General features: G+C 39.3%; 3 protein-coding genes across 6 annotated transcripts; 1 reads left to right on the top strand and 2 right to left on the bottom strand.

Annotated features, from left to right (window-relative positions):
• Positions 1-654: 654 nt before the first annotated feature.
• Positions 655-3,961, bottom strand: LOC119190746 (zinc finger protein with KRAB and SCAN domains 7-like). Its single transcript, XM_037443378.1, has one exon. The coding sequence runs from the start codon at positions 3,913-3,915 to the stop codon at positions 2,797-2,799; it is 1,119 nt and encodes a 372-aa protein (XP_037299275.1). The 5' UTR covers positions 3,916-3,961; the 3' UTR covers positions 655-2,796.
• Positions 3,962-4,694: 733 nt separating this feature from the next.
• On the bottom strand, positions 4,695-10,665 carry LOC115445800 (zinc finger protein 30). 4 transcript variants are annotated; one of them, XM_037443374.1, is made up of 2 exons: positions 10,381-10,665; positions 4,695-5,966 (listed from the first exon to the last, which is right to left on the bottom strand). In XM_037443374.1, exons 1-2 carry the CDS (start codon positions 10,564-10,566, stop codon positions 4,731-4,733), a joined length of 1,422 nt encoding a protein of 473 aa, XP_037299271.1. In that variant the 5' UTR covers positions 10,567-10,665; the 3' UTR covers positions 4,695-4,730. The 4 variants fall into 4 exon arrangements, with proteins under 4 accessions (XP_037299271.1, XP_037299273.1, XP_037299270.1 ...); XM_037443376.1 differs by lacking the exon at positions 4,695-5,966 and adding an exon at positions 5,973-7,633; XM_037443373.1 differs by lacking the exon at positions 4,695-5,966 and adding an exon at positions 7,640-9,824.
• A 959-nt stretch (positions 10,666-11,624) lies between these two features.
• Positions 11,625-18,654, top strand: LOC115445802 (T-complex protein 1 subunit eta). The gene is made up of 12 exons (XM_030172236.2): positions 11,625-11,805; positions 13,139-13,237; positions 13,726-13,821; positions 14,125-14,190; positions 14,436-14,511; positions 14,974-15,085; positions 15,486-15,619; positions 15,884-16,059; positions 16,308-16,462; positions 16,544-16,713; positions 17,383-17,831; positions 17,948-18,654. Exons 1-12 carry the CDS (start codon positions 11,665-11,667, stop codon positions 18,038-18,040), a joined length of 1,767 nt encoding a protein of 588 aa, XP_030028096.2. The 5' UTR covers positions 11,625-11,664; the 3' UTR covers positions 18,041-18,654.
• Positions 18,655-21,935: the final 3,281 nt, after the last annotated feature.

The raw sequence follows: 21,935 nt of genomic DNA, 5'->3' as shown, positions 1-21,935 counted from the left end.
AAATAGTAGGTTCAAGTTGTGAAAATATTTTCCTACAGCAGTTATTATTAATGTATGGATCGCACCAGTACCGTAGCTTGCCTAGACGGGATTTATATCTATATTTATTGGGGGCTCTTCAAGGCAGTGCGAATTTTTGGGCCCCCGCTTAGTTTAATGTTGGTATGGACCAAGAGTGGCCCCAAAGCTAGGGGGTACTGTATCACTTATACGTCGTTAGCTACGCTCCTGAATCGCACGCAGCTGGCGATGCTTTTGTATGCAACTTAAGGCTATTCAAGTGGGCTATTTGTTTTAAAAAAAACTAAAGAACTGAGTACATTAACTATTAGATTCAAATCATTTAGTTACTCGTGTCCACACACACATCACGCATTTATGGCGCGAACACCAACGCACCAATTTTACGCCAAGCGTGTTCCCATCGCATGTGTCCACGATTTATTAAAATAAAATTATTTTAATTACATCCTTTTTTATACCTGAATTTACGTTGTGAACTAGAGAAGTATTTGTGGTCCGTATAAAAGGCAGGTATGGCTGATCTACATTAGATATAGTCGGCGTGTATTTTTCTTAGTTTAGGTATTTTTTAGGGGGTATAAATACATATGCTTGCAGAAGTAGAATATAAACACAAATAAAACAAAATTATTTTGCATAATACTTATTATTTTTCTAATAATTGCAGTCTAAATGAATGTCACGTTTAAATCATAAATACCGAACATGTTAACAGGAAAAAATAAAACGCTATATTTACAAAAGAATAATACTCATTACAAAGTACGTAGGCTTGGCTCTATAAAACTTTCATAAGACACTCGTTAAAAAAAATAACTTATCAATCAAGAAAGATCTTCGATGAATAACTTTACAAGTGGTTGGCGGAATGGCTTTATATGCTCGTCGCCATAAAAATAAGCCTTATCGTGTCTTCTTCCTTCACTATCGGCGGCCTCCACGAACAAAATCACATCTCTAAGTAAGGTGAAAATATAAAAATCAATTACTCACATCAAAATAGAAATTAAATAAATTTTTGATAACAATCAATAGTTTTGAAATAAGTAAAATTTATTTTTATATTTTCACTTAAAACCTTCATACTGCAACTAGTCAATTTGCAGATGAGATGTTTTTCTTGGAGACCGTCATTATGTATTTATAGATTTTTAACACATCATAAATTTTTTAAATGGATACACATATTAATAGAGATATAGATTTAAAGACTTGCAAATTTACCACTGTTTTCAATAAATACACGCTTTTTCGACCTATCTCGAAAATGGACCAATCAGAACAGTTTTTTTACGTGCTCACAAATGTCTTATTTTGATTGGTTCATTCTCGGAATCGATTGAAGATTGAGATTGGGATTGTAACGGCTGTTAGATTTATGTTTCGGTTTCGTACTAGAAGATGGGTTTAACAAACCAAAATAGTATTATTGGGATCTAAAAAAAAGGATCGTCGAAAAAATTGGATATAGCTTTTCGTACAGATTTTTTATATTAGATATGTAATTACGTACTAACAAGCTGACAGAACCATTTACAAATAAAAATTACAGTTTTGGGACATAAAAAAAGGGCGCTGAAACTAAAATCTACACAGGTTTTTTTTTTATGTCCCATATACAGATAATCCATCTCAGCAGCACTGCCTTTCAATTTTTTTCAAGAACAGAACAATTCATTGGTTAAAACACCGATTTATAATCACTATTGTAAGAATGTCAGAAACAATCTGGATTCATGCGACCTTATTATAAAAATGAGTAAAAATAATTACTTTGGTCGTGTTTACTGCATAAAACAATTTTCATGTTTTCATGACTTGTAGTATCCATAAAATCATAGTTAAATTAATAATTATCAAGTAGATACTATATTCCCCATTTACAACTATAATAAGTGGAGAAATTCATATTGTGTGTTTCGTCTATTTTGCCGCCATTTTTTATCGATGTTTACAAATTGGCGGGAAATAAAATGTGCAACCTAAAAAATGTACTTACCCTGTTCATTACAAAGACCATATAAACTTATTTGTAGCTATTATAAAATTTCTAGTTATAGTATTTCGAAGTGAACGACAATATTCGTGCCATCCCCCGCTGAGGCAATTCTTGTGCGCATGGTATGCACGCCCATACATTAGGACATTTGTCGCGGCTCTAGGCAGTAGGCACACAGTTACATAAGTGTATATACCTCATGATTGCCAATTCACATAAAGGCTCGCGAACAGTTCCTATGCTTCTCCCCTCCTCCCATTCTAAGAGTTTTCCTTATCCTTTCCAAACACTTCCTTTCCTGCTATCCCCTACTAACTTTCCTCCAGGACCCTGCAGTCGCAAAGCCGGAGGATTCTAGTATTCCCGGTTTTCCCCCGGTGTTGACGGCGGGGTCAATTACCAAAAAAAAAAAAAAATTAATTATATATATTTGTGTCAATTTCTTACGACAGATATCACTTCAAGAATACAATATCTAGAATTTTAATAAATCATTACCTACCGATTGATGTGTGTCTTACACTGACTGTACAAAGGCAGTCTTTTAATATGTGTAATTTATATTTAATATTTCAACTCATCAATTATACCTACCTATAAATATAGTAATCTTAACGGAAGAACGAAGTCCATGCCATGCCACCCAATTTATTTACGGAATTGACTCGAGAACTCATTATTAGAGGAATACGCGGGAAACCGTAACAGGTACCACACGTTAATAGGCCTAGGACCTGGGGTTACCCATGTTTATTTTCATTCAATTTACACCATCAAACATTCGCTCTGTGTGACGTGTGGTTCTTCTCTATGTGCCTCTTCAACTCTTGTTTCCTGACAAAATTGGCCGGACATAAATGGCACTGGGGCTTTATGCCTCTATTGTGCTTCCGCTTGGCGTGCTCTGATCTGCGCGAGGATGATATGAAGCTCTCCCCACAGTCCTCGCACTTGTACGGCCGCTCACCCGTGTGCCGCCGCTTGTGGTATATCGCCGCCATTTTTGTCACCAATTTTGCACCACATATGTCGCACTCAAAGTTCCGCACTCGCGTGTGAACCACTGTGTGTTCGGCAAGTCGTGCCGGCGTGTAGAACCGCTTCCCGCACCATTGGCACTGGTGCGGGCGCACGTCCATGTGGATCCACAGGATGTGGTTCTTGAGCTGCGGCCGCGAGGAGTACGTCTTCCCGCAGTAGTCGCACGTGTAGGTCGCCGGGTCGCGAATGTTAGACCGGCGGGCTCGCGGCACGCTGTCCATGCTAGGCTTCGCATCGGGCTCGCACTGCATCCTGTGCTCCCTGTAACAGCCTCGGTTCGTGAACTGCGCGCCGCAGCTGCGACAAGTCCGCACCATATGCATCTGTGTGTGATGGTCGAACGCCACTTTTCTAGGGAAACTTCTGCCGCACTCACCGCACGTTAAACAACCTGGTTGGTGACATATTTTAATGTGCTTCGACAGCTCCTGTTCGTTGGAGAACAACAGCGGGCATTCATTGCAGAGTAGCAGGTCAGTATGATGCGCAGCGCTCATGTGTTCCTTCATCTGCTGGCCGCGTAACACTACATCGCCGCACAGCACACACGCCTCCTTTTGCCCACTGTTTATCAGGTGCAAGTTCAGGAAGTGTGGGCTGAGGAAGCTCTTCCCGCAGTCGGGACACGTGCACGACGGGCCCGTGCGGTCAGTGCGAGGTTTTCGCCCGAAGGGCTTCCTACCGATCCCTGTTTTGAGCCTGTTCAATACAGTTTTAGCATCGCCATTGGCGTAGTTTTTCACTGTCTGTACGCGCATGTCGTTCGGCGTAATGAGCACACATAGCGACTTCAGCGGGGAGGACATTGTGGTGGGCAGACCCGAGAGGTTTGTGATGGCCTTCTTCCACATGTTCTGTGAGGATTGGACGAAGTATCGGAATTCCTGTGCAGCCAGTGCCGTGCTGGCACACGACACGCACGCCGTGTTTGGACATAATGACTCTTCCTTTATCTGGAACGAGAAGAAAACCCGAGGAGACTGTTTAGGGAAATATTGATGTAGTTTGTGATGTGTAAGTATTTATAATTATGAATTTAGTTTGGCTAAGTTTGGATATCTTCGTGATTCAGAGATCCCGAAATACCCACATTACAAATTCATTCTTACAATCATCTAGCTGGTTGTTTAGTTAGTTTAATATTGTGATGCAGTTTTAAGAACATGTAATAACTGCTGATGGCTTAGCATCATTATTTTATTTTAATAAAGATTCCTAACAGTCAATCGAGGTAAATGCGTTTATGGAGACGGACTGAGACATAACGAAATGAAATCTAGTTCGTAATACATCATAAAATCTAGATGCTAAGCGAGCGTGCCTGTTTCTTATTCTGTTGATTATAATATCCAGGCTAATAAAATTACTGATTAAAGTAGTGCCTGTGTTAAGATTTAAGAGTTGTCATGCACTGCGAATACAATAAAGATGACAGAGTGTTAGTATGATTTTGACAAGATTTTTCTTTTCTGAATATGGTATTGTTAAATTCATATTTTTACTCCTAACCTAACTTAAGATCACTGTAAAAGGCTGACTGCTCATTATTATATTTACTTGTAAATTTATTTAGATTTACACTAAAATGTATTGCAATGACACTATATAAAGATACTCTAATAAAGCTAACTTAATTTGAATATCATTTCAAAGCTACAGTATCTATTCACAGCTTAAGTTTGGATTTGAATCGGCGCCTGATTGGTCCCTCTCTAGGCTTGACTGGCTGCTCCATCACGTCGTTGTGGACAGTTACGAAATGTTTGCGTAGTTCCCAGGGCCTGATAAAAGTGGCAGAGCACTTGTAGCAAGCGTGCGGCATGTCTGCGGTACCGCGGTGCCGCCGCTTGATGTGGTCGAGCCGCCGCGACGCGGAGAGGAACCGGTCTCCGCACGTCTCGCACTCGTACGGCCTCTCCCCCGAGTGGATCCGCTGGTGCAGTTGGTATCCAACCTCTGTCCGCATCTTGGCGCCGCAGTGGCATTGGAACACGCTGCGCGTCGCGTTGTGCGTCTTCATGTGGGATTTCAAGTGCGCCATTGTCGAAGCCCTCTTGCCGCACACTTGGCACACGTACGGGTTGATATTCAAATGCTTCTGGATCATATGGATCCGTAAGGAAGGCTTCCTGTTGTATTCTATATTGCAGTAGTCACATATGAACACATCTTCCTGAGGCCCGCCTGGTCTTTTGCACTGTTTCTGATGATACTTGTAGCATTTTCGATTCTCGAAACTTGCCCCACAAGCATTGCAGTGGAATAGTGTGTGCGAGTACATGTGAGCTCGCAGTGCTCGGTGGTTGCTGAATCCGCTGCCACAGCAGTGACATGAAAACGTGTCAGGGCCGTGGGCCGTGGCATTGTGCTGGTCCAGCTGCTGGTGCGTGTCGAAGTTGCTGTGGCATACGCTGCACTCCACTACCGACACGTTATGTTTTTCTTGCAAGTGTTTCGCTAGATTTTTCTTCGGCATGACTACACCACATACTTGACATGCTCGTTTCAGCGAGGTTTTTAGATGGAAGTTCAAGAATTCCGTATTTGAAAAGCTTTTGTCGCAATCCGGACATTGGCAGCTGACCGGTGGGAATGAGCGTTTGACTCTCTTTGGCGGCCGGTCAACCTCTGGATCAGTGAATCTGAGGTTGATCCTCTTCACAGCTTCGGTCTCGTTCGGTATGCGCGCGACTTGGTCCTTGATGATCATCATGCGCCCGTTGTACAGAACGAAGAAGGTTTTGTCCTCATCGGCGGCGGCATGTATTTGTGCGAGGCAGACAGTGGCGTCTCTCCATTGTTGGTTGGACTGGAGGCACAGCTGCCGGTAGCGCACGGCGGCCATGGCCTGCTCGGAGCAGCTCCTGCACAGGCCCTGCGGCAGCGCGGGCTCCTCTCCCACCTGAAACCACGTCACCGATCAGTCCGCTCTTCTATGAACTTCCAACTTGTACACTGAAGTTTTGTGGAGACTGCCGATGCCGTAGTGAAATAAATTAATCCCAAGTATTTTTTTTATCCTAGACGCCAGATAATGTATTATTTATCAAAAAGTGATGAAAAACGGAATAGTCGTGTACAAATAGTTAAAGATATTACAATAAAGGCGGTCTAATAATGATGTAAATATCGGCTTAAAGATAAATTAAAAATAAAATAGGTTTATATTATGCGTTTGTTTGCTAGTTTTGCCTGGTGTGGTTACCAATGATTTGCTCAATTTGCTTTTATTTAGTTTATTTTTTTAAGTTTAGTCCGCACTGAATCTATTGCGATCCATCGTTTTCTAAAACTGACTTTCAAAACGTGGGCTCGAATTCACGTGGCTCGATCCACAGTCTCATCTTGGTACACAGTCCAGTGTACTGGACTGTGTACCATTCATTACCATTCATTCATTCTATGACGTTTTCTGGTACCCCGTGTTTCCTTCCTTAGAGCAGACATAGATAATAGTTATTATTCAAAAGAAATTTTAACAACATCATGCTTGACCCTCAGATGACTGTCAATACTCTTCTTTTGATAGTAAACCTTTTTACAGATCGGGCAGACATATTTGCTCTTCTTTTTAGATCTAACCCCATAAGTGCCAGAGTCGTGTTTCTTCAAATGCCTCTCATGGCCCCTCCTGGTGCTGAACTTATTGCCGCACTTCGAGCAGACGTATCGATCGACGATTTTGTTGTGAGTATTGCCGTGTTCCACCAAATGCGCGCGGCTGAGGAACGTCTTACCACACTGGTCACACTGAAATTGTTTTCCCGTCAAATGGTTGTGAATTATATGCAGTTTTAGAGTACTTCTTCGAGTGTATTCTTTTGAACAGTAGTCACAGATGAATCTTCTATTTTCTTCTATGAACGAGCACTTTTGCTTATGTTTCGTGTAGCATATCCTATTGAACTTGTTACCGCATCCAGCGCACACTTGCGACTGGTGTATCACTAAATGCGCCGCAAGGTTCGCCGACGTCATGAAACTTAGCTTGCATTCCACACAAACATGGTCTCCTTTGTGTTTAAATTTATGAATTTGTAGAGACTTTTCTCTTAAAAACGCCTCGGGACACATATTACAAGCAAAAACCTTGTCAGTGTGAGTGTTCAGATGTGCCTCGTACGTATCCAAATCTATTAGAACATTGCAGAGTACGCACATTTTCTTTTTTACGTTTTTTATGTGTGTATTGAACTTTACAATGTTCGTATAGATGCTTTTGCATTCAGGGCAAGTCATTTTCGGTGCATCCCTCATTTTAATCATGCGACCCTCTTTTGCTATCCGTTTGGTATAAGACTTTCGGTTAGTTATTTTAGTCTTCAAGTTTTGCAAAGCATCCTTTTCGTTCTCAGCTGTTCTTGTACTAGAATAAGTCCTTATATCTTTTAGGACTAAGACGTAATAACTTTTTGCCTTTTTTGGAACTTTGATGTCCTTCAATATTCCCGTGATTTGTTCCCACCTTTGGGAAGATTCCCTGCACAGGAGCAGGAATGGAATGAAGGCGGTTATGTGCGCCATGCAGAGTTTGCACAGTTTATTTGGCAGCACAGAGTTGCTCTCCACCTAAAACAATTTTCCTTTGTCACTTCAACATGGGTTTGAGTTTCTTCAAAACATTTGGGATGTTAAATATTATATTCTTGAATGCAGTCTTATGATATATTGATAGTCTTCAACAAAAAAGCTATTTAATTTACTATGGATAGTTAAGAATACTTTCTACAGGGATGTGTACCCATTAGTTATTTGTCACTTTCTTAATTGTAATGTTTAGTTTAAAAAGATAAAGGCTAGAAAATTCTTTACACAATATGATCGATCATGAATAAAGGTCAAACACGTTATACGATTGTAAGACCGTCATAATAAAATGGCATAGCTCGCGCACAAATGATAATCGTGTAGGGAGTTCATATTTCCCTGACATGGGAGGGGAGAGAGCTCGGCAAGCTAAATAGTACATGACGCTCGTTTAACCAGAGAAGATAACGCAGTGCAGGCGACTAACATTTGAGAGCAAACAAGTCAATTAAATAAAGATTGAATTATTCATAAATATTTTTTAATATTATCTGATAATGCCAGTTATAGCACATAACACAAAGATTGAATTGTGTGTATATTAAAGATAACAAAAATGATTGCACGCCAATTCCAAAGGCACTTCAGTGCAACAAAACCAAGACCATTAGAAATATACATTTTATTCAAGACATTTTGAATAAAATGTATATTTCTAATCTATTACTTAATCTTCTATTCTAATATCTTTTTTAAGTGAAGTATAAGCAGGCAATTTGACAGCCAGGTATAATAATGGCGACGATGGAGAACTCTGCAAGTCAACATTTTATTTTATAAAACTTTTAAATGCAGCATAATCTTTTGGTCAGGGCGAAAATAATCAACTTTCCTGATACCATGAGTGCCTCAGTTAAATTTGACAGATCCTACTGTGTGCCAAAAGTGCTCTACAACTAGCAAATTTAGCTTCACAATTATTGCATTCATACAGCGGTGGTTTGGTTTTACTGTGGACAGTTAAAATATGTTTTTTCAATCTGTATGGGAGACGGAATCGGGCCGGACAGAGCTGGCACGCATGCCGCAACACTTCCTCTGTGCTCTTATGCGTTTTACGGATGTGCTCTGACTTCCTTGAGGATGCTGTGAATGTTTCTCCGCAGTACTGGCATGTGTATGGACGTTCACCAGTGTGCAGCCGCAAATGTTGACTGTATCCGAGCTTAGTTTTTAACACAATTCCACAGTGACCACATTTGTAACTCTGGGATGGCTGGTGCTTCTTCATGTGTGACGACATGTGTGCAGCAGCGAGCAACTTGCCACAATATGCACATGGTCTATGTGTGTTCTTCAAGTGGACTATTTGGATATGTGCTGCAACAAATTTCTTTCCTGCAAATCGTTTTTTGCAGTAATCACAAATGCATTCCTTATCGGCGCTGCCTCGCAAACCTACTTTGATCTGTCTGTCTTTGTTTTTGACCAGTATGGACAACTTGTGTTTAGTTTGATGCACTTCTTTTCTGTTTTTGTGCAAGTCACAACATTTTTTCACATGGTGTACATAGCATTTCTTGTTTTGGAATAATTTTGAGCATCGAGGACAGTTTTTAGGTGCATGGATGGACAAATGAGCGTGATATGCTTGTGTAGACTGAAATGTCCTCCCACAATCTCCACATGTACACACTCCAGGACCATGCTCCTTCACCATGTGCTGTTTGTATTGCAAGGAGGAAGTTAATATAGTTGAACATTTCTTGCAAGGATGTGGTTTTTTATTGTGTTTCTGCACCAAGTGTTTGAGCAAATCCTCTCTACTCATAATTTTGGCACAAACATAGCAAGCTTGGATCAAATCCATGGATTCTTTTAAATGTACATGCAGTTCATGTGCATATGTAAACCTTCGGCCACAAGTTGAACACTGACAATGCAAACTTTTTGCATAATTTTTATGTTTAACAGTTTTAACTTTTGGACAAGTTTCCTTTGTCTTATCCTGGGGTTCTTTGAACATTTTACTGTCATATATGGAGATTTTGTTGCCCAATATTAAAGCATAGATATTCTTTGAATTGTTGTTTGGTATCATGTTGAGCATGTCTAGCGTGGTGGTCCAGCGTTTAGAGGCCTCGCGACAGAACGTCCGGAACTCAGCAGCCTTGAATGCAGATGCTGAGCATGTTCTGCACAGCCCATTTGGCAGGTCATCATCCTCGGCCACCTGCAACCATTGGCTCAATCAATTGGCCACATTTTCAGCCTGATGTCAAGGAACTGCCCAACTTGTTATAAAGCCTGGATAGGGGTATATTCTGACCTATTTTTATCACATCTTAGTTACTTACATCAGGAAATATTATTTTTTGTTTGCAAAGTCAGCTAGAAGGAACAAATTTATTTTGATTCATATAGTATAATTTATATAAGTATATATCCTAATTTGATAAATTCTATCATTTTTGCAGTTATGAGTATAAAGTACAATACAATAAGACTTGTCATGCCATCTCCATAAACGCATTTACAGTAAATTAAAATAATAGATTTCCTGATAATATCATTTTAGAGTATATTTGCAACACAATTCAATATGTTATAATGAGAATAAACATTGAAAAGGTTTATGAAATGAATTAAATAGTGCAAACTAATAATACAACGCAATCCAATGACGCCATTTTGTGTCAACGGCGCGGGAATAATGTCGTTCCGTTTTTTACAGAAAATAAACAAAACATACGATATTTTACGGATATTAAAAATGTAATCTCGCATACCTCAACGCCTGTTATAAGTTCTAGAAGCTCAGCGAGGGTCACCGCCTTGTCTCCGTCCATCATAACCGTGTCGCCAAGGAAAACTTGACCCTCGGCGGTATCTCCCATGCAAATTCGGCATTTATCCGCGCCATCGCCTCTAACTATATGGGAGACTAATGCCTTCACATCTACTTGTCGAGACATTATTAATTTAACAAGTTAGGAATAATAATTTCATGCAAAGTCGTTTTTTGCTACGAAACGCGGCATACAAATCCAAAATTACGACCGGCGTTTGACACATGTCATTTTATCTTTAAAGTGATGTGCTATATAATATTCAAATCGATCAATGAAGTATCGATTTTAAATTTGACAAACAATTTTATGGTATAATTAGAGATGCTAGTTAATTTGTCAGTACTGCTCATAAATCATTCTTTTTAATGTACAAGAAAGAGTCGAATTATCGTATGTGTTTTGGTATCCAAAATAATGGAATTAGGGCATCTAACTAATACGATCCATATTTAGCTATTGTTAAACGAAAAATAAATAAGGAATTTCCGGTGCGCAGAAGACAATTAAGTCATACACACATGTTTCTGTGTATACGCAAGCTCAAGAATTGTTTTGTCTTTGTTTTATTATGTTATTTATAAAACCAATTCCTGAAATTTTTTAAACATACAATAAATGATATTATGGCGTTTATTTGAAATAGATAGAAATAACTTTCAACAAAATAAAATATCTGATCTGAGACTGATCGAAAAATATTTATAACAAGGAGTGTTATCTTATAAAAACATTTCAATATTCAACAAATAAAATAAAAAAATATTCCTAATTTATGACTCATTTTAGGTATAACAATTATAAATATAGAAATTAAAATTAAACCTAATATTTTCATGACTTAATTGTACATACCTGTGCGGGCCGGCACTCGTTGGTAATTTCACAGCCTCCAAGATTGAATTGGCCTTACAAATCGGCTCGGCTATAATCGAATGTCACTTCACTATAGAACCGTTCCAATTTTCATTGTTGAGTTAGCCAATCAGAATATCGTTTTGTTACTACACTGAAATATTATTTTGTTACCTTTTATAAAGTTTATTTTATCAATCTCTTCGAAATACACATTATACGTAATCTTTGGAATAAATTCTCATACATAATATAAAAGTATATAAAAATCTGATTAGACAACACTGTACTGTTGTTTGTGTGATATTCATCTCTTAAAATTTATTCATAGCAAAAATTATAACACAAACGATTAAAAATATTTGTTGTATGTGTAAAGTTATGAATTTGTCCGACTTTTATATTCATACAGTTTTGATATTCTACCACTGTCTGTTAAACCTTGGCAACACCGTAAATTTTTTGTCAGTTGTTTTTCGTTTTGTTTGTGGGATAAAATTCAACAAAATGGTAAATAAATTTGTAATTTTTTCTGTGATCTTAAATTTTTTTTCTCGTTTAATAAATTGAGAGAATTCTTTAATACTGAAATTATCAATAAGTGTTTATATTTTAATTGCAAATTAAATAGTTTTCGGTGAACAAATGATTATATTTACTTAGGTTACATTTCGGTATTCGTTTGTTTTTATATGATTTTATGAGAACTGTGATTTTTTATCGACGTGATGGGTATGGAAAATTGTAATTTACCTTGTAACTTATAGTAATTTGATGTAATTAAGGAACTTTTGTGTGGAATTTCTAGAAATTTTCACAAATTGTTTCGCCGACACAAGAATTCTGTCATCCCGTGACAGATGATCGGAAAACCAACTGTTCATGTGATTTCAGATAAATGACATAAAAAGATAATAATCAACTGTGTTTATGAAAGGAAATATTAATAAATTCATAAAACATAGTTGGGTGTATATTTTTTTATAATACAATTGAAATAATGTTTAAAATTGATCGAATTATTATCTACTGAGGACTTATGACTAATGCCGCTATGTTCAACCCATGTCGTTTTATGAGCAAGCAGAGTTGTTCATAAAAAAATCGCAGCAGTGAAGATTCATATAATTCTGTCCACAACTAGGCACATTTTAGTCTGATTTTGATAATGTATCTCAGCAAAATAACTTTTGAAAGCCATTGTTGGTCTCAAAATATGGGGGCAATGTGAGCATTGCGAAATTCCCAACCCATATTTGATTGTTTAATAAATTATTACTATACAAGCATTTTCTATTACAATAAAGTTCATTTACATTCTCTTAATTAAAACATACCAGTTAAAAGTATATCAAGCATTGGAATTTGAGGCCAAATAAGTTTCCCATGAATTTTATTTTACTGTAAATAATGAAATTTAGGTGCAGTATTATTTATCAAAAATTTATAGCTTTATGAATAACAAAGTAAACATTTTCATTTTTAAAGTTTGTTCATTATTTTGTCTTCCACTTTCTGGATATGGTTGATTAATATCTCCAACTCTTCCATTCTATTTGAGTACTTTTGCTATGGGCTGAAGTAGTTCAGTGTGAGACTCACTGACCTTCACAGAGCAGTGATATAAAATGCATGCCATTGCTGATCCTGGCTTGCAAGGGTTGCTATGGCATGCAAGAGGACCAGAAAAGTCTCTAAAATGGTCAAGTGTTTTACATTAGGATTTGAGAAGTGTATAAATTCTGGCAACATGCAATAATTCTAGACATAGGATCTGTCCAACACCAGTAAAAGAGATGTGTAGCTCTGAGACATAAAATATGTTGATTGTTTTCTGTTGCAGCAACCACAAATCCTAGTTCTGAGGGAGGGCACGGACCAGTCCCAGGGCAAGCCGCAGCTGATCTCCAACATCAACGCCTGCCAGCTGGTCGTAGATGCGGTATGTTTAACATGTTACATTATTGTTGTGACTGTGTGATGTACTTAAATAAAGTCTTATGAGATGTGGATTGCAAGATAGATACCAGAAAAGATAAAGTTGAAATATTTGCTAAGTTCCAATAATTTTGTTAGATGCTTGTTTGATGCCAAAAATCATGAATGATTTTTACACAAATGAACTGTAAATTTTGTCACCCTCTTATAATTATTGTTAGAAATGAGTTTTCTTGCATTTACATTTTTGTAATCCTATAAGTGTGATTTGTTTCCAAATAGTCATTTACTTTATGGTGATTCAATGATTTATAGTATTCAACCTATGATTATACAGAATCATTCCCGTTTCTAATGGTTTGAATTTAAGAGTCTCACAATGAATAATGGTTCATTGTCAATTCAACTTTAAACTTTTTACAAATTTGTTGACATCAAAATTAGAAACTGGTGGCTTTGCTGATATCTGATATTGTTTTATTTGTATACCAGGTGCGCACGACCCTCGGCCCTCGTGGCATGGACAAGCTGATTGTGGACCATGCTGGCAAAGCTGTCATTTCCAACGATGGAGCCACAATCATGAAGGTACGTTTTTACTGATCAACTTAGACTTTTTTACAGTGTCATTCCATTTTGATATCTCTAATACTGTAATGGAGTTTTTCCTCAATAACAATTGACCTGCTTATTGTCTAGGAGTGAGTCTGAGAGTGGGAGGTTAATTTGTCAAGGCCATGTGATAATAAAACATTTTTGGAAAACAGAAAATAACAAAAATAAATACTTTTCAACAAAATCTTTAACTATAACTATATGGACAAATCTTTTCCAAATTTCAACTAAAGTAAAAAAAAAAACTACAATAATCTAATTAACATTTGTTTCCAGCTCATGGATATTGTCCATCCTGCTGCTAAAACACTGGTGGACATCGCTAAATCACAAGATGCTGAGGTGAGCTTTATAAATTAACATATTTGTGACATGGAAAGAAGTAGCTGCACATCACTTGTCTGCGCATCACTTAGGAAAAGCATTGTGTTTATGCATAACTAGAACAAAATATTTCAATGATTATAAACAACGGATCCAATTTCCTAATGCATTATTGAGGAAATTCATATTTTATGAGAATTGAATGCAAGGAGATTGTTATGTTATGTTTTGGTCATGTTCATTGAAAAGTATATTGATTGCAGGTGGGAGATGGTACCACTTCAGTGGTCATACTGGCTGGTGAGATCCTCAAGAGGCTTAAACCGTTTGTGGAGGAAGGTATGTGCTAGTAACTAATCTCAGTATTTCTATAAGGTAATTATTGGACAGAATTTACTTTCAAGATGATTCTGATTGATTCTTGGGTCTAGGGAACCTGTGATAGAAAATTTTTCATTGTTTATTTATAGCATATTCTACTGTCTAAGAGAATCTTTAAAGGAAATTGCATATTATCTGGAAGATGTAAATATATTTTTTTACTCAATGCAAGCCTATGATTATAAACAAACGGATCCAATTACTGAAATTATTGTGTGGATTGTGATAGTAGACATGAGGCTTGCTCAAGTTGTCTGAAATATGGTATTGAATTAAAAAAAATTACAGTGACTTAAAAAAATTGTCATTCAATAAGTGATAAAAGATTTGGATACATGAGAAAAAGAACTTACATTTTTTTACATTAATCTTGTTTACATTTGACATGGATATTTGTAAGAAATGTGTTGCGTGAACCAGGTGTGCACCCGAGGATCATAGTGCGCGCGGTGCGCACGGCCGCCAAGCTCACCGTGGACAAGATCAACGAGCTGGCCATCAAGGTTGTTGTCAAATCGCCTGAGGAACAGAGGTGAGATATCCACATGCGTAATTTACTAGTTTTTCCTGCGGCTCCGTCCACGTGAAAAAGTTTTTCCCAGGATAAACAGTAGCCTATAGCACTTATGAGGAATGTAGCTTTCTATTAGTGAAATAATATTCAAAATCAGTATGATAGTTCTTGAGATTGGGGTGTTCAAACAAACAGACTCTTTATATACAGTATTTTGTAGCTTAGTGGGAATATATGAGGAATATAGATTTCATGTTGCCAATGATTATAAACAAACGGATCCAATTACCGAAACGGTTGTGTGGATATTGATAGTAGACATGAGGCTTGTGAACTAAAAATTAAAGATTTTCAACTTAATGATTTATTATGTTTACGCAAATGTAAGACATCGAAATAAAACTGTGTTTTATTGCAGAGAGCTGCTGCGCAAGTGCGCGGTGACGGCGATGTCGTCAAAGCTGATCCACCAGCAGAAGGACCACTTCTCCAAGATGGTGGTGGACGCGGTGTTGTCGCTCGACGCGCCGCTACTGCCGCTCGACATGATCGGTGCGTCTCACAACTTAGGAAACTAATAGGATTTCGATACAAGATATGTGTTAGGTTTCTAGCAATTTTATTTATTGATATGCAAAAGCAAATACCTTTTTACGCTGCTTTTCTGTAAGGATGTAATACAACTCAGATCCACGGGTGCTCTGGACACAAATGGAGACAATTTTGTATTAACAGCGTACAAAGGGCAAGGGAGAGTGGTGCGCTACATTATTACCTTGACTATTTATTTTATATATTATGTTATTTGTCTGCCAGGAATTAAGAAAGTGTCAGGAGGTGCGTTGGAGGACTCGTTCCTGGTCGCCGGCGTGGCTTTCCAGAAGACCTTCTCGTACGCTGGCTTCGAGATGCAGCCGAAGAGCTACGACAACTGCAAGATCGCGCTCCTCAACATCGAACTGGAACTGAAGGCGGAGAGGGACAATGCCGAGGTGAGGAGGGTGGTAGAGGATGTCTGTTATGAACATCGTGACGACGCACATACATGGCCTATGATTATAAACAACGGATCCAATTTCTGAATCTTATGTGGATTGTAATATTGTATGAGGCCTTGTAAAACATTTTTACATTGAGTATTCAGCACAGTAAAGTTTTCTAAATACAGGAATCTATAGGTTGTTTCCACTTTCAAATAAGTTTAAAAATAAATACAATAGAAAACGTTGTATTTATTCAGGTGCGCGTAGACAATGTCAAAGAGTACCAGAAGGTGGTGGACGCGGAGTGGCAGATCCTGTACGAGAAGCTGTCCGCGCTGCACGCCAGCGGCGCCAACGTGGTGCTCAGCATGCTGCCCATCGGGGACGTCGCCACGCAGTACTTCGCCGACAGGTCTGTAGACTGGAGGCACTCGAGGCTGGTACGTAGTGATGGTGCGCATTAACTATCATCGTGCGGTGTTGTCGTGTGCAGGGACATGTTCTGCGCGGGGCGCGTGCCGCAGGAGGACCTGCGGCGCACGCAGCGCGCGTGCGGCGGCGCGGTGCTGAGCTCGGTGCGCGACCTGCAGCCCGCCGCGCTCGGCTCGTGCGCGCGCTTCACCGAGCGACAGGTCGGCGCCGACAGATACAACCTCTTCACCGGTGAGACTCCTCCACATAGATATACACTCGACCTCGGCTCCGCACCGATGACTCGATATAGTTTACCAGTATCAATTTATCGATATCGAATATCAATGTTTTTTTAATCTTATTTGGACCACTTTGGCGCCATCCGTAAGTTATGTCACACGAATTTCATGATTTTTGACCCCTTGTCCTTGTCACACTTCATTGACCCCCCTCCCCTCCTCTTTACGTGTGACGTAATTTATGGACGACCCCTTTGAACATCTGCCAACATTAATTAATCACTGCAACATCCAATAATCAAATCCTTATTCTTCCCCTCACCCACCATCCTGATCCACTCCTTCCTACCCACTAATCCCTATCCTTTCCCGCAGGCTACCAAAAGGGCGACGCTCCCGATGGTAAGACGCACTTACCACTTGATTAGTAGTTCGACTTGTATCCCCCCAAACATCTGTAATGTTTTACGACAAGCCGATGATTAAAACCAAACGGATCCAATTACCGAAAAATTTTATGTGGATTGCGATAGTAGACATGAGGCTTGTTAAATAAATAATATTTTAGCTTGTGAAAGGACAACCATCTGAAAATGGTTCCTATTTAGTCGAGTATTAAATATATCAAATATCTATCAGTAAAAAAGGAATAGATTGTAATATGCGTGCGACGTTTCAGGTTGTCCCGGCGCCAAGACCTGCACGCTGATCCTGCGCGGCGGCGCCGAGCAGTTCCTCGAGGAGACGGAGCGCTCCCTGCACGACGCCATCATGATCGTGCGGCGCACCATCCGCAACGACGCCGTGGTGGCGGGCGGCGGCGCCATCGACATGGAGTTGTCGCGCCACCTGCGCGAGCACGCGCGCGGCGTGGCCGGCAAGGAGCAGCTGCTGCTGGGCGCCGTGGCGCGCGCGCTCGAGGCCATCCCGCGCCAGCTCGCCGACAACGCCGGCCTCGACGCCACCGGCCTGCTCAACAAGCTGCGCCAGCGTCACCACCAGGGCGGCATCTGGTACGGCATCGACATACAGAAGGAGGACATCGCCGACAACTACGAGAGCTGCGTCTGGGAGCCCGCTGTTGTCAAGACCAACGCCATCACTGCCGCGTGCGAGGCCGCTGCACAGGTGTGTATACATATACTTACTTATCGTTTTAATGCTAAATTTCGGTTTAGTAGTTGCTGAATTTATTAATAGTCTGTAGCACGTGTTTCTAAGAATATCTTATATCTTCTCCACAGATCCTGTCAATAGACGAGACGATAAAGAACGTGAAGGGCGGCGAGGAGGCGCCGCAGATGGGCCGCGGGATGGGCCGCCCGCGCATGGGATGAACCACACCATAACTGTTAATTTAATTTAATACACGTAGCTTTAAGATGTTATTCGGTAGCCGACCGCAGACAGCACATAATATATACTGCACAGTGCCTTAATTTTGTCTAATAATTGTAATCATATGTCATCATATGAAGTCCGTAGACGTTGTTTAGGCATTAAAAAAATTGCGTCTATTTGTAACTGTGAGGGATTACATGCCCTCCTGCGGCATCTGCGGTCGGCTACGGAATAGCACCTTTAACAGTATTGTTGTCACGCGACAACTCGCGACCGAGGAATGTAAAATATTTAGATGTCCCGGTCGATGCATTTCTCACAAATAAAATATAACGCTAGATAGGCAGTGTCAAAGTATGGTTGCTGAAAGCTAGTGCATCGTTGTGCAGGTATTGGACAGTGGCATGAACAAATTCATTTTATATGAATGCTGTCTTATAAAGTGGTACGTTCTGTCACTGCATGGTTCCTGCACAGTTTGTAGCCAAAGCTTTGTGGCCGCGGACGCGAACCAAATGAGTAATTTGTTATTTATACACGCCTGTAGACGGTGCGCAGGCGGCGCCGTGAGGCGAGTGACGTACCAGTGTCTAATAAACTAATACACGCATTTTGTGTTTTATTTCGATGCTTTACCTCCATATAGTTGTGGCTAAGTTTTCATTGAGAGCCTGACTAAGTGGCTGCACTGCACCTGGGGCCTTATTCTCTTTCCCGCACGTTATTTTAACAGTGCGTAACAAGCACGTAACACAACGCATCATGTTTAGGACTATAGAAATTTGGCTTACAGAATACCATTCCACGCACATTTCTCGAATATAACATGACACGGCCGCGTTACGCGTTTACACTATCATCGATACTATTATATAAAGCTGAAGAGTTTGTTTGTTTGTTTGAACGCGCTAATCTCAGGAACTGCCGGTCCAAACTGAAAAAATATTTTTGCGTTGGATAGCCCTTTGTTCGTGGAGTGCTATAGGCTATATATCATCACGGTATACCCAATAGGAGCGGAGCAGTAATGGCTAATCTGAGGAACTATCGGTCCAAACTGAAAAATTCTTTTTGCGTTGGATAGCCCTTTATTCGTGGATTGCTATAGGCTATATATCATCACGCTATACCCAATAGGAGCGGAGCAGTAATGGCTAATCTCAGGAACTACCGGTCCAAACTGAAAAATTCTTTTTGCGTTGGATAGCCCTTTGTTCGTGGACTGCTATAGGCTATATATCATCACGCTATGCCCAATAGAAGCGGAGCAGTAATGGCTAATCTCAGGAACTATCATTTCGAAATGAAAAAATAATTTTGTGTTGAATAGTCCTTTGTTCGTGGAGTGCTATAGGCTATATATCATCACGCTATGACCAATAAGAGCGGAGCAGTAATGAAAAATGTTGCAAAAGCGGGGAAAAATTATTAGTTTTGAGAGCTTCCGTTGCGTGCGCTGCGTAAACGGTTAAAGTTATGCAACAATGATGTATGACGGGATTGTTCCTCTTAAAAAGTTCTAAAAAATATATTATAAAACTAAGTCCCCCGCTGCATCGGTCTGCCTGAACGTGTTAAACTCAAAAACTACCCAACGTATTAAGATGAAATTTGGTATGGAGACAGTTTGAAACCCTGGGAAGAACATAGGCTCCCGGGAAACTACTACTTTTATAACGGAAAACCTTAGCCTGAAAAACTTTATAACGCGGGCGGAGCCGCGGGCAAAAGCTAGTACGGAATAAGGGTCCTGATGGTAAGCACTAGCAGCAAGCAGGCTATGTCATGCCGTTCGACACAATCATGCCGGCTTATTGAGCTGCTTCTTCACGGCGGAAAGAGCCAATTGTAGATTGATTTGATACTGCGTAAGTATTATTTACTTCCGGTGCCTTAGTTACGTCTTGTATACATCCGGTGCATTGTATGTAAACCACGTAACGTTTATAAGGAATGTGAAATAAATAAAAATGATATTTCTGAATTAGCCTAGATTTTAGAATAATATAGGGCAGTCGTATACGACGGTAAATAAGGTGTTTAGATATTTCATTTACGATATTGTGTAACATTTACCTATAACTTATATACCTATCGACATAATTGTCAAATTATATAGGTATTTTGTATTTAATTTACTTGAACCACGTATGGAAAATTAATAAAAATATGTGTACAATTAACCTATATATAGGGGCGCTAGTCCACGAGACGGTAATAAATTGTGAGAATTTTCTCATTTAAGACGGACATGAGGATTATTTTTTAAACAGTAAACAGGTTACAAAATAAGCAGTAATTTTAATAGTTGACAGAAACTTCGTGGCTTGTTAGATTTACATCGACTTCTCCAGCAATGTGAATTTATAGATATTACGTAGTGTTTTGTTATGATGGCAGCTAGCCAACCCAAAACTAATGGTCTTCCAACACTTTTCCAGGCTAACCAACAATATATGCACGTCCTAATACAACTCGCGTATTTCTCAATTGTAACCTCGGACAATGCACGCAGCGCGGGAAACTGATAATTATCACAAAAAACAACCTCCGTTTATTTTGTTTTCACATTTAACAGTACACTATTATAATCTGACGTTATTTAACGTGTTCATTATCTACGCAAATATGATTTCTACATAATTGTGATATGTGCTATTAAAAAAAATTGAAAACTGATGTTAGCCAACAAAATTAACTATTAAGCTTTTCCCCTAAATGGTTATTTGAAATACTTTTTAATTATTCCTAAAACTAAACATACAATTTCAAAATGTTTAATAAACAAGTTTTCGTATACATTGCCGTTTTTATGCCAATCGTCATTGCGTGGACGATAGATTTGCCAGAAATACGGCGACATTTATTCAAAAATACTGAAGAGACAAGAAATGATAATTTTGGTGTCCAAGGCGAATTTTTCTACGACAATGTAGAAGGGAACAGTAAGCACAACTCAAAAGAATACAAGATGTACGCTAACAATTTAGAATATCAGCACGATGTGCAGCGAAGAGTAAGTGAGCCTATATATTTTTTAAATTTTAGCAATGGTGTAAAAGTATGTTTCATGTACGCTGCATGAACATTAATAATGCAGTAGGAATCGCTTAAACCATAGGCGTAAGTGAATACGAACTTATACTCGCGGTTTGGCCCGCGTAAAGTCTTACCCATGGGATTTAAAACGACAATACATTTCAAACTTTGCTGTGTAATAACATACTTGCAGGTGGCAAGAATCGCGCAAGATGGCGGCAGGTATCTTGAAGGACTGCGGAGATCTATAGAAAATTATATTGAGTTTGTAAAAGGCTGCACGAACATGACCTTTAGTCTGGTAATCATTTAATTAATTAATTAATTATATATAATAATATCAGCCCTGTATTATATACTGTCCCATTGCTGGCCACGGGCTTCCTCTCATACAGAGCGGGTTAAGTCCTTAGTCCATCACGCTAACCTAGTGCGGATTGGCAGACTTTACATACCCTTAAAATGTTTATAGAGAACATATTCTCAGATATGCAGGTTTCCTCACGATGCTTTTCTTCACCGTTAAAAGAAAGCGATTATTCACAATGCATACACGTATAACTCTAAAGTCAGAGGTGCTTGCTCTTGGGTTTTAAATCTACGGACATTCGTCTCTACAGTCCGTTCCATTCCCGACTAGGCTATCGCCGGTCTTATCTGGTAATAATTTACTTTACGTATTTTATATATAACTAGCTTTTGTTTGTGGCTCTGTTCCCGTGAAAAAGGTTTTCCGTGATAAAAGCCCCGCTATACATTTTTCCGGGTTAAAAGTATCCTATGTGCTATACAGACAATAATCTATCTCTATGTCGATTATCATAATATAATCCCGTTCCGTCATTTACCATG

Source organism: Manduca sexta, chromosome 26 (genome assembly GCF_014839805.1).
Source record: "Manduca sexta isolate Smith_Timp_Sample1 chromosome 26, JHU_Msex_v1.0, whole genome shotgun sequence".
Classification (NCBI taxonomy): Eukaryota; Metazoa; Arthropoda; class Insecta; order Lepidoptera; family Sphingidae; genus Manduca; species Manduca sexta.
The sequence above is the reverse complement of the archived record's forward strand: the minus strand, read 5'-3'. Positions and strand labels throughout refer to the sequence as shown.

What these genes read in the sequence shown, in the direction of transcription:
- LOC115445802 (XM_030172236.2), top strand. Translation starts at nt 11,665, where the DNA reads ATGTGTAAAGTTATGAATTTGTCCGACTTTTATATTCATACAGTTTTG. An exon ending in AAATCGCCTGAGGAACAGAG is followed by an intron (nt 15,086 to 15,485) that starts GTGAGATATCCA and finishes GTTTTATTGCAG; the next exon opens with AGAGCTGCTGCGCAAGTGCG. An exon ending in ACTGCCGCTCGACATGATCG is followed by an intron (nt 15,620 to 15,883) that starts GTGCGTCTCACA and finishes TTTGTCTGCCAG; the next exon opens with GAATTAAGAAAGTGTCAGGA.
- LOC119190746 (XM_037443378.1), bottom strand. Translation starts at nt 3,915, where the DNA reads ATGTGGAAGAAGGCCATCACAAACCTCTCGGGTCTGCCCACCACAATG.
- LOC115445800 (XM_037443373.1), bottom strand. Translation starts at nt 10,566, where the DNA reads ATGTCTCGACAAGTAGATGTGAAGGCATTAGTCTCCCATATAGTTAGA. An exon ending in AACTTATAACAGGCGTTGAG is followed by an intron (nt 9,825 to 10,380) that starts GTATGCGAGATT and finishes CAATGGTTGCAG; the next exon opens with GTGGCCGAGGATGATGACCT.